Source organism: Ovis canadensis, chromosome 11 (assembly GCF_042477335.2).
Source record: "Ovis canadensis isolate MfBH-ARS-UI-01 breed Bighorn chromosome 11, ARS-UI_OviCan_v2, whole genome shotgun sequence".
Taxonomy (NCBI): Eukaryota; Metazoa; Chordata; class Mammalia; order Artiodactyla; family Bovidae; genus Ovis; species Ovis canadensis.
Genome location: NC_091255.1, coordinates 23,136,381 through 23,149,002, shown reverse-complemented (window position 1 = coordinate 23,149,002; position 12,622 = coordinate 23,136,381). Strand labels below are relative to the sequence as shown.

The 12,622-nt window shown below is 38.2% G+C and overlaps 1 protein-coding gene across 11 annotated transcripts in view; it reads left to right on the top strand.

The window, feature by feature from the left end:
• The window catches only part of AP2B1 (adaptor related protein complex 2 subunit beta 1), a 112,262-nt gene that overhangs the window by 7,778 nt on the left and 91,862 nt on the right, over positions 1 to 12,622 (top strand). For 6 of the 11 annotated variants that reach the window (XM_069602828.1, XM_069602822.1, XM_069602820.1 and 3 more), the window contains exons 2-5: positions 1,393 to 1,587; positions 3,201 to 3,260; positions 7,662 to 7,767; positions 12,254 to 12,389. In XM_069602828.1, the coding sequence (XP_069458929.1) occupies positions 3,224 to 3,260; positions 7,662 to 7,767; positions 12,254 to 12,389 (279 nt within the window). In that variant the 5' untranslated portion in view covers positions 1,393 to 1,587; positions 3,201 to 3,223. The remainder of the gene's footprint in view (positions 1 to 1,392; positions 1,588 to 3,200; positions 3,261 to 7,661; positions 7,768 to 12,253; positions 12,390 to 12,622) is intronic. The other 5 variants (XM_069602817.1, XM_069602824.1, XM_069602818.1 and 2 more) reach the window with 1 other exon arrangement.

Genomic DNA, 12,622 nt, shown 5'->3' with positions numbered 1-12,622 from the left:
TTAGTAGAAACTAGGTTATGTTAAATCTAGACGTGTAATCCTGTACAGAGAGGCCTTTTCTGAAATGCAGTGACATCACACTCTGGGCTAGGAAAGTTAGAGAAATTGTGCATTTGACTCTGTCAGCCTCATTTATGTTTTAAAACGATGTCCTGAGGCCATACCTCAAGCCGGTAGAGCAGCCGATGGATGACTTGTCTAGTTTGACCTGGTAAAAAGGTAGTGTGAGTTCCAATTCCATGTTGGCTTCGCTTTGCTCTGGATCTCTCCTGAGGAATAACTTCTCTCCCACTCCCCAGAAGAACTTGATTTTTTTTTTTAAATTAGAGTATAGTCAATTAACAATATTAGTTTCAATCAGCAGAGCCACTCAGCCATACACATCCATGTATCCATTCTCCCCCAAACTCCACTCCCATCCAGGCTAGATTTTTGAGGCTTTTCAGCGAATACTTTATTTATTCTTTGAGCTCTGTCTTTATCTTGGCTGCGTTTTTGGAGGGGGGGTTGGTGGTGCTTCTAAAACAGACAGCAGTTTTCACCGTCCTGTGTTTTAGAGAATCTGTGTTCCTCCCTGGCATGTGATTGTCTCATTTAAAAATAGATGCATATGCATCTTTTGAGGTGCAGTTCACAGGAAATTAACCATTTTTGCGTGAACAGTTTGGTGGCATTTAGTACATTTACAGTATTGTACAAGTCTGCCTCTTTCTTTTTTTTTTTAGTTTTAATTTTATTTTTTTGGAGTTTCTTTGTTAGCAGGAGCTAACATGATAAAATGTTTCTCTGCTGGTAGCTGTTAAGGGATATTACATTACTCTTGTGTAGGACAGAGTGAAGGAAGAGAGTGAGTGGTAAGTTTCTCCCTTCTCTTTAAAAGCAGGAATTTTAATTTAGTATCTAAGATTATGTACTTTCTCCTCTTCGCTGAAGTTTTGTGGTTGAATACATTATTCCCTAGTTAGGAACACTTGGTGCTCACAATGGATAGGACAGAAATCTCTTCCTCAGTGATAAAGATTGTTAGGGGAGGTAATGAAATTGTGTGAGTCACTATTAAAGGTAGGACTTAAGACTAGGTTAATTTAGTGTGTAATAGATTGTGCTGAAAATTTCTGTTAGAAATTTAATAGGTGTGAATGTGTCAGAGCTTTAGGAAACAAAACAATTTGGGGGCCCTTTTTCAAAGAAACAATGAAAAATTCCAAGCAGCTTTTGTTTTTAAATCTTGAGGAAGTTTTAAGCTTTGATAACCCCATAGGATTAGAGTGGCATAATCACATCCTGGAGAGACCATAATGGCCTTGGGCTATGGCCCTCCTGTCAGGCTTTAGCAATCATTTCTGTATACTGGTTTTCCTCTTTGTGTATGTAAGTTCTTGGGCTTTCCAGGTGGCTGAGTGTGGTAAAGAATCTACCTGCCAGTGCAGGAGACACAGGTTCGGTCCCTGTGTGAGCAAGATCCCCTGAGGAGGAAATAGCAGCCCGCTCCAATATTGCAGGGAAAATCCTGTGAACAAAGGAGCCTGAAGGGGTACAGTCCATGGGATTTCAGAGTCAAACTGAGCACACAGTGCAATGCCATGTGTAAGTCCTTAGATAATAACTTCAGATCTATTCCAGGTCTTCTACGTGAGAGACTCCTTTCTTCAGTTTGCCCACTTCACATTTAGTTTCCATTGTGAACGGATTAAATGATTATAACATTCTTTGAATTTTTGCTAGAAAGGCATTATGAAAATATTTCATAAGGCAAGTCTTTGTTACAGAGTCATTTTAAATTGTAACAAGTATGCTGAAAACAGAAATTTTTGTTTTCTATAATGATTTATGTGAGTTCTAGCTCACTTTTAACCCAGTAAATTCAGTGAAATTCTGGTACAACCTAAAGCACTATTGTATATAAGGATCAGGATTATAAATATTAAGTAGCTGCTTGGAAAGATAGCAAATGAGTCTAATTTCTCTTAAATTACCCAAGTAGTACATTTTAGAGAACAAAGTTGAGCCAAGCTCTTGTCACTACTTCATGATTTTGTGGCTCTTTTTTCCTTAATTACATTGATTTGTTTAGTGCTTAGGTCTTTTTTCCTCATATTCATAAGTACCATTGTTTGCAAAGGTGTGGTCACTCAAATTTGCCAAATGTATTATCACTGATGTTGTTTTGACCTGAAAGTAATGAGCAGGTACTGGGGCATCTGTCGTAAATTTGGTGATGATTAGTAGTAATAATGGTGGTAAAAAAAGAAGATACCTTTTTTAAGTGCAGAAGGAATATTATTAAAAGAAAAATTTAATGTATTTGAAGAAGTCAAGTACATTGGACAAAGTCTTTAGAATTTCTCAAATCAGAGAACACTGTTTCATAATTTGGGGAGAAATGTGATTAGTCCATGCTGGTTTTGTTTTACCAGTGGAGTCTTATGTCAGCTGAAGTTGTTCTGGAAATTGGAAGGGAAAAGGTAAAGTTCAAGCTGGCACCCATGTTCTTTTTAGTATAAGTTCTGATTCTTTTTTGTATTCAATGTGACTAAACAGATATCTCAGTTCTTTCCATTGTTTTTAAGTGTAAACTGATCATTTCTTTTGGAGGTAATTGTAGGTTGTTGGAAATATGAAAAACAATTTTTAAGGCCTCTCTAGATGTTTGTCATGAAAGAATATTGTCCTATTAATTTAGACTTCCCTTTTTCTTTTTTTCTGAAAGAGATTCCTTTTATTGATACATGTGGTAGTGAATAGATTGATACAAATAATTTCTCTTTCAGTTTTTCTATGCTTCTAAGAGACTCTGGGAGTAAGTCAGATTTGCCTTAATAGAAAGTAATAGGGAGATCTTTCAACACAAACTTTGTCTTAAATATTGGAGTGGCTAATGGAGATGCATTTACAGAAAGATCTAGCGTTAGGTCTTAGAGGCTCTGAGGAGATAATTGTGGATGAAATCATAAAGCCATGATAGGTTCAGATTTTCACTTTCTTCCATTAAGCCTTTGGAGTTTGCTCCAATTAACTTTTTGACACAGAAGTTTCATTCTTAACTATCCTTGCATCCCTTTGGATCACCCATGATGGTAAGGATGAAGAGACTCATTGTGGAATTTAGATATTCTCATATATAAATGTTCTTAAAATTAGTTGAATCCCTTGTTGGACCCAAATAACTCAGATAAGGGTATTCTTTTCTCATGCTCTAGGTGCACATTAAAGATCCAAAACCATGACTGACTCCAAGTACTTCACAACCAATAAAAAGGGTAAGTATGAGAACTTGATAAAAGCCTTTTTTGAAGATTCTTCAAAAGTGATGGTGTAGGATTGCTTCAGGTGGAAAGCTCCTGATCTCTTCGGAGATGCAGGTCTTGGACCATCTCATTGGGAATCTGCTGCTTCTACAGAAAGGTGTATTGAACAGATTTTTAGAGTATAGGTTTTGAAAGATATAACTGTAATGCAGATCATTTTGACTTGAAGGTTTTAGTGAAAGGAAGAGATCCAAGATTGATCCACTGAAGATTGATAGGTCTGAGGAGGGTGAAAGAGGAAGAAGCACATTTATTCTTTTTTTAAAAAAAAATTGAAGTGTAGTTGGTTTACAGTGTTGTGTTTGTTTCTGGTGTACCACAAGAGTAATTCAGTCATGTGTGTTTGTGTGTGTGTATTCTTTTTCAGATTCTTTCCTATTATAGGTTATTAGAAGATACTGAAGATATTGAATATAGTTCCCTGTGCTGCTCAGAGGAACCTTGTTGTTTGTCTGTTTAATATATAGTTGTGTGTATCTCATAATCCCAAGGTCCTAATTTATCTCCTCCCACTCTTCCCCCTGCTTTGTTAACCATAAGTTTGTTTTCTGTTTTGTAAATAAGTCCATTTGTATCTTTTTTTTTTTTTTAGATTCCACGTATAAGTGATATCATATATTTGTCTTTCTCTGTGTGATTTAACTTCACTTCGTATGGTAATCTCCAGGTCTATCCATGTTGCTGCAAATGGCAGTATTTCATTCCTTTTTATGGCTGAATAACATTCCATCGTATATATAAATCACATCTTCATCCTTTCATCTGTCGAGGGACACTTAGGTTGCTGCCATGTCTTGGCTGTTGTAAATAGTGCTACTGTGACCATTGGGGTGCATGTATCTTTTCAAATTAGAATTTTCTCTGGATATATACCCAGGAGTGGAATTGTTGCATCATATGGTGGCTCTAGTTTTTTAAGGAACTCGTACAGTGTTTTTCATAGTGGCTGCACCAGATTCTTTTATTTTTTCCTTGGAAATAAACATTTTATAACAAGGGGTATTATTAAAGCAATAGAGCAATAAAAAGTAAAAATAAAGTTCTCTTCCTCTCTATTGCTGTTCCTGATGGGAACTTGATGTGTATCCTTAATCTTTTCTGTGCATATATTAATACATATGATTGAAAAAAATTTTAACTACAAAAAAGAGATGATACAAAACAGTGCATGGAAACTTGATATTTTCTTATCCTTGCACTCATGCGTTGTTTTGCATGATGTCTTTTTTGTTAAAGATAAAAATGATGTGATGCACTGAGAAGCACATATCATTATTTATGAATTACAACTGCCAAAATGCATAACCTCAGTGTAATTATGAGAAAATACCCATGACAACTGAGGGTGTTCTTTAAAACGACTGTCCTGTGCTTTTTAAAAATGTCATTATAATGAAAGGCAAAGGCTGACCAGCTGTTTCAGATTAAAGGATACTGAGACATGACAGTAAATGTAACGCATGATCCTGAATAGGATTCTGCCCCAAGGGGATCAGGGTACAATTTCTATAGAGGACATTATCAAGATCACTAAGTCTATATAGATTAGATAATGTATTAGTGTTAAATTTCCTGATTTTCATCATTGTATTATGGTTATGTAATGTAATTCCTTATTCTTAGAAATTACACACTGATATAATTTAGGGCTAAAGAGACGTGATGTCTACAGTTTGTTGAATGAATCAGAAAAATGTTATATATATATAAGTATGATAAAGCAAATGTGGTATAACATTAGAAACCGGGGAATTTTACAGATTTTCTGTAAGATTAAAATGCTTTCAAAAGAAAAAGAAAATGGGAGGGCAGGTACAGTGCCTGGAGCACCAGAAAGTTATCTAGAAAGCCCACGCATATTTGTCATTTGTTCTGTCATTTGGAGTTAATTAAGGGTAAACAAGGATACAGCCTGGTGGTTGAGGTTAAGGCGTCTGCCTGGAATGCGGGAGACCTGGGTTCGATCCCTGGGTCAGGAAGATCCCCTGGAGAAGGAAATGGCAACCCACTCCAGTACTCTTGCCCGGAGAATCCCATGGAGGGAGGAGCCTGGTAGGTTACAGTCCATGGGGTCACAAAGAGTCGGACACGACTGAGCAACTTCACTTTCTTTTAAACAGGCTCTTCCACTGTAATACAGAAAACACCATAGAGCACTGCTTATTACGTCAGCTGCTAGTCCATGGTTTTCAACCTTGCTGACACATTGAAATGGCCCAGCGAAAGAGAAGAGGTGATGTCCAGTCTTCCCCTGCACATGTCCTTATTTCTTTGGTCTGGGATATGACTTTGATGGGATTTTTAAAAGCTCCCCAGATTTTTCCAGTGTTTAGCTGAGATTGAGAGCTATTGCTAGCTGCTTGGTAGAGTTGATGAAGGGAAGAAAAGAAGGGGGAAAGGTAAGAGTTTAATAAAGCGGTAGTATGTATGAGATACCTTGCCTCACTTAGTGCCTCTCGGCTCCACCCAGCTTCTTCCTGTTTATATTGCTTACACCTTAGAAAATCCTTTAGCCCCGGTCATTCATTTTCAGCTTTATTTCTGATTCTCTTATTCTGAAATGAATTTATTTCTTCTGTAAACATTTTGTGTGCTTTGATGACCTAGATGTTGTATGAAAGTCAAAGTGAAAGTCGCTTAGTCATGTTGACTCTTTGTGACCCCTCAGTGCATGGAATTCTCCAGACCAGAATACTGGAGAGGGTAGCCTTTCCCTTCTCCAGGGGCTCTTGCCAACCCAGGGATCAAACCCAGGTCTCCCACATTGCAGGCAGATTCTTTACCAGCTGAGCCACAAGGGGAGCCCAGATGTTGTGTATAATGATACAAAAAGATGTAATTTTAAAACTCACCTAATTCTTCAAACCTTCTCTTATAATGGGTCCTGGTAACCTTTTTTTAAATTCAGGGATTTTTGTACGAGTTTGAGACTTACAGATGAATCACGACTGAGTAAATACCACATTTTAAAAAATGGATAGTGTTCCTTTTACTTCCTGTAACACCCACCAGAACTGCCATGGAGCATACTCTTTAAATTTATGCTATTGGAGTTGGAATAATTTCAGTTACATCCTGTTTTGATTCTTCTACTCCTGCTGCTATTCACAATTCAGATTTTCTGAAACCCTGCTGCTTGTTCTTTACTTTTCCCAGAAGTAAATGATGGGGGAACCCTGAGAGCTGGATTTGGCAGCAGAGGACTTGGAGAAGAGGATGACTCTTTCAAGGGCCCAGCTTTTCTGTCTGTGCTATTTTTATAGCAGCTGTCAAATAAAGGGGTGATAGTTTTCAAAATTTGTTTGCTTTGTTGGCAGTAGATCTTGATATAACAAGCTTTTTTAGTTCTTATCTTCTGTGCTTCTTACTGGTTTCATCCTTCTCATTTAGAGGCTTCAGCAGATCACATTGTTGGCTGCCCCCACTATTTCTATACTGGTGAGCGAGGCTGAAATGAACGTCAAGAACAGTGAAAGAAAATGAGGCAGTACTCTAGATGGGAAGTGGAAGTGGCAGTAGTCACCTTTTTCATAGTGTTACAGTATATTTTCTTTCTTTTAAAACCAGAGTTGTTATCTTCTTATTTCGGCTCCAGCTTTCTTAAGGTAGGTGAACCTCGGCCTTAAAATAGTAGTGACAGTCCTGGCATTTCACAGTGCAGAGCTTGAGCAGCCACTGAAGAGTGTACATTTAGAAATGACTGGTTTGTACCATTCTTGAAGCTTCAGGATGATTATTTCTGTTGCTAGCTTGATTGAACAGGATAGGGCTTTAAATCCCATTGACATCTTAAAGTACTGATTAGAGCAGTGATTGTCAACTGTGTACAATTAGAATCACTTGGGGAAACTTTAAAAAATATGGACATAGGAGTTTCACTGTCTGAAAGTCTGATTTACTTGGTTCAGAATGGAGCCTGAGCATTGGTATTTTTAGATCCCTCCCAGATAAGAATTTGTAGACAATGTTGGAAAATTCTTAAGTTAAAAAAGTTGGGAGAAACCATTCTAAGGCCAGTTCTGTTACTCGCTAGCTCTGTGACCTTGGATCCTCACTTTGTGGAGTTGAGAGTAGTGAATGAAAAGACTCTTCTGGTTTGAAAACATTGATTTGTGAACTTGTTTCCTGTCTACATTTATTTTTTCCTCAGGACTTGGAAATTCTGATGGGAGATCATCCCTCAGATGCCATTCTCTCCCCATTGCAGAAAGATGCCACGTCTTTGCTGTTTTTAAAATCTTGTTTCCGTTGCAGCCTTGCCTCTGGTTAGCTGCTGTGGTGTTTACTTTACATAGTGCAGTGTTGTGCTCTAATTTTCTGACCCTGGGACCTCATCTGTTTGTTCTCTTCTAGGAGAAATCTTTGAATTAAAGGCTGAACTCAACAATGAAAAGAAAGAAAAGAGGAAGGAGGCTGTGAAGAAAGTGATTGCTGCTATGACTGTGGGGAAAGATGTTAGGTAAGGGTGACCTCTCCTGTTTTGCTCACTTTAGACTCTTACTCCAGTGGCTTTTACTGCTTTTCATTTAAGGCCATTACAATAAGAATGTATAAGAATTAGTTTGTCCCACTGAAAACATTAGAAAGTGTAGTTAATTTTATATTAACGCTGTGACCAAGTGTGGTGTTTTTAAAAGAGTGAAACCAGTTTGATTTCGTTTGCATACAGATCTAGCATGAAACCTCCTGAGAGCTGGCAAAATCACAAATCTGTTGCTAAGGTAGTTTTAGATGATAAAAATATACAGAGGAACAGAAGCCCATGTGTAGTTTAATTGGCTCACGCCAGTGCCTCAACTGTACAACTCTGCATTGAGTTGCAGAATTCAAGATGAAAATCAATGGTAATAAAATCCAAATGGTCTATTTTTTTTTCTCCCTCTTTTTTCCCTGTAATTTAGCAGGGCCATTTGGAAATAAGTAAGGATAGTCTGCAGGCCCCTGAGAATTCCTGATATCCTTTCCATGAATTCCATGAGGTCAAAGCTATTATTGTAATAATACTTAGGTCTTATTTGCCCTTTTCAATGTGTTGATATTTGCACGGCTGGTGCTATATTCTGAATGAAAGGAGTGTGCCAGACCATAACAGTAGTCACTGTATCCTTTACCACTGTGTGCTTCCAGGAAAAAGGGCAGTTTCACTTAGGACTGTCCTTCATGAAGCACTACAAATTTATTTCAGTAAACCTTGAATCTGAGTTCAGGTATTTTTAGTATTCCGTGTGATGAAACAGGAATTTGCATAAAGTACTTCTGCATAGCAGAGTGTGACGGTTGATTTGAAAAAAAGCCCTTGTATAATTGTTTGACTTGGGAATACCATTCTATTCGAAAGAATGATTGACAGACAAAATTATGGTTAATCAGACTTAATATTTGGGAGACATTTTATAAAAAATGAACAAAGTGAACCTGTCACTTCACAGGAAAAAATCTGACAGTAGATACATTTCGACTTTAAAAATTAGAGTGTTGGAAAATTTGTGTCTCCCATCATGAGCTTGATAGTTTCTAATACTTAGAGATTTTTCTGAGATTGGTGGTGAAATTAATGAATGTGATTATTTGGTGCTGGGCAGAAGATGAGGAGGAACTAAAAAGCCTCTTGATGAAAGTGAAAGAGAAGAGTGAAAAAGTTGGCTTAAAGCGCAACATTCAGAAAACTAAGATCATGGCATCTGGTCCCATCACTTCATGGGAAATAGATGGGGAAACAGTGTCAGACTTTATTTTTTGGGGCTCCAAATCACTGCAGATGGTGATTGCAGCCCTGGAATTAAAAGACGCTTACTCCTTGGAAGGAAAGTTACGACCAACCTAGATAGCATATTCAAAATCAGAGACATTACTTTGCCAACAAAGGTCCATCTAGTCAAGGCTGTGGTTTATCCAGTGGTCATGTATGGATGTGAGAGTTGAACTGTGAAGAAAGCTGAGCGCTGAAGAATTGATGCTTTTGAACTGTGATTCTGGAGAAGACTATTGAGAGTCCCTTAGACTGCAAGGAGATCCAACCAGTCCATCCTAAAGGAGACCAGTCCTGGGTGTTCATTGGAAGGACTGTTGCTGAGGCTGAAACTCCAATACTTTGGCCATCTCATGCAAAGAGTTGACTCATTGGAAAAGACCCTGATGCTGGGAGGGATTGGGGGCAGAAGGAGAAGGGGACAACAGAGGATGAGATGGCTGGATGGCATCACCAACTTGCTGGTCATGAGTTTGAGTAAACTCCAGGAGTTGGTGATGGACAGGGAGACCTGGCATGCTGCATGGGTTCGCAAAGAATCAGACATGACTGAGCAACTGAACTGAACTGAATGAAATATGACAACCTAGAGATGACCTGCATAACTCATTGAACCAATGTTTTCCAAATAACCAGTACATATATCATAAAATTATGCATGGGTAAAAGATCCATTCAAAATAAATGATAAATGAATGGATTTTAATTCAATCAAGTAAAGAAAGTTTATCAGTATGGTTTCAGATTCCATATTGCACCTAACTTTTAAGAAACTGTGATTTGTGGATAAAAAAAAAAAACAAAAGAAAAATGATCATTTGTCTGACTTTAATGTGTCAAAGCAGAGACATTACTTTGCCAACAAAGGTCTGTCTAGTCAAGGCTATGGTTTTTCCAGTGGTCCTGTATGGCTATGAGAGTTGGACTATAAAGAAAGCTGAGTGCAGAAGAATTGATGCTTTTGAGCTGTGGCGTTGGGGAAGACTCTTGAGAGTCCCTTGGACTGCAAGGAGATCCAATCAGTCCATCCTAAAGGAGATCAGTCCTGGGTGTTCATTGGTAGGGCTGATGTTGAAGCTGAAACTCCAAAACTTTGGCCACCTGATGCAAAGAGCTGACTCATTTGAAAAGACCCTGATGCTGGAAAAGACTGAGGGCAGGAGAAGGGGACAACAGAGGATGAGATGACTGGATGGCATCACTGACTCAGTGGACATGGATTTGGGTGGATTCCAGGAGTTGGTGATGGACAGGGAGGCCTGGTGTGCTGCAGTTCATGGGGTCACAAAGAGTCAGACATGACTGAGCAACTGAACTGAATAAATGAACGGAACTGACTGAATGTGTCAAAGAAGAACACCCAGTTATATGAAAAAGCTATTAAAATACTCCATTTTGCAATTTATATATGTGTGTGAAGATGTGTTTTCTTCTTTATACTTCAGTTAAAACAATATTCTGCAACGGGTTGAATGCAGGAGCAGATGTGAGAATACAGCTGTTTTTGCATAAGTGAAAGTGAAAAGTGAGTGAAAGTGTTAGTCACTCAGTTGTGTTTGACTCTTTGCAACCCCATGGACTAGCTCTCTGTCCATAGGATTTCCTGGGCAAGAAGACTGGAGTGGGTTGCCATTGCCTTCTCTAGGGGATCTTCCCGACCCAGGGATCTCCTGTATTACAGGCAGATTCTTTACTGTCTGAGTCACCAGGGAAGCCCAAAGCCACACCCAACATGGGGCTTGAACCCATGACCCTGAGACTGGGACTCAATTTTTGCTTAAACTAGACATTAAAGAGATTTGCAGAAACTAAAACAATGTCATCTTAATTTTTTTAGAAAAGTAAAATAGTTTTTTACCTTATAAAATATTTATGTTAATATGAAGCCCATTTATTTTCTTTTTATCAGTTGAGTCAAACGCTGCTGATAAGAAATGGATGAGTGCAAGAAGTAAATTCCAGCATCTCGTGTTGGAATGTTGTTTTAACACAAACATCTGAGAAAGTTCTAAGGCTCATGATGACCTTCTAATGTCATTAAGAAAAGGGAGAATCAAATTTAAGTGCATTGTGTCAGGCACGGTGATAGATGTTTTAACAGTGTTTTTGTTTTTTTTAATAGTTCTCATATCTTCTGAACTAGAGGTTATTCTGAATTATAAGTTATTCCATGTTAGAGGTCAAGAAAGGTATGCTCAGAGGGCTAAAGAATAATCCCAAACTCATACAGCTAGTGGTAATGTAGCCAGGGTTCTAACCTAGTTCTGGGTTCCAGTACCCATTACTGGTCACTGCCTTCATGGTGTATGTATATAATAGAGTTTAAATCTGTAGATGCATACACATGGGCTTCCCTCGTGGCTCATCTGGTACAGAATCCTCCTGTCAGTGCAGGAGATGCAAAAGATTCAGGTTCAATCCCTGGGTTGGGAAGATTCCCTGGAGAAGGAAATGGCTAGCCATTCCAGTATTCTTGCCTGCAGAATCCCATGGACAGAGGAGCTGGTGGGCTGTAGTCATAGGGTCGCAAAGAGTTGGACATGCCTGGGAGACTAAGCATGCATACACACACATGTTCAGGACTGTTTTGTTTTCTGAAAATGGTTAAAATTTTGAACAAAGGCCTTATCTGACAACTGTTTTAATAAAGACACCAACCAAATAAGTTCCCACTGGTTAGAGATGGAAGAATATGCACATTGAAAAGCATAGCAACTGTAGTGCTTTGAAACTGCAAAGAATTGGTCTGAAGAATACTGTTAACTTTTTTGTGTGACATAGTGATTTTTAAAAAAATTTGTAAAGAAATAACGCTAAGATGTATATGTAGGATTCGTTTAGAAACGGTTTAGAGCAGTTAGATGGGGTAGGGACTGGGGGAGGGAAAGTGGGTTGAGGTTGTATATGAAACAAGATCAGATATGTATCAATATTTACAGTTGGGTGATGGATGCATCAGGTTCATTAAACTGCTGTTTCCACTTCGAAAATTTTCAAAGTAAAAGGTTTTTAAAAAATCTAGTTTTCAGTATCTTCTTGAGACCATTACTGTAGTTTCTTTAGTAATTCATTTCTGTGATATTATCACTGCATTCGTCCTCTCATCAGATTACTTTTTAAATTAAGGCTTTTTCTTTGTGTTCTATCTAACATCTTGGCACCAATATCAATTCACCTTCCCTTTCTCTCTCCTCAGTTCTCTCTTTCCAGATGTAGTGAACTGTATGCAGACGGACAATCTGGAACTGAAGAAGCTGGTGTATCTCTACTTGATGAATTATGCCAAGAGTCAGCCAGACATGGCCATCATGGCTGTCAACAGCTTTGTGAAGGTAACTTTTTCTTAGGGACTCAAGAACAGTTTCTTCTATCTCAGAAAGCCTTTTAAGAAGTGTCTCTTAAAAAAAAAAAAAAAGAAGTGTCTCTTGATATGGTTAGCGTCTGCATTGCACATAAGCAACCTCTGTTCCAAAAGAGGGCTTCTGGAGAAGTACTGGTGACAAGTAGGAATGTTCATGATTTAAGCATTCTGTATGCTGGCATTTGTCATCCAGTTTAGACCATA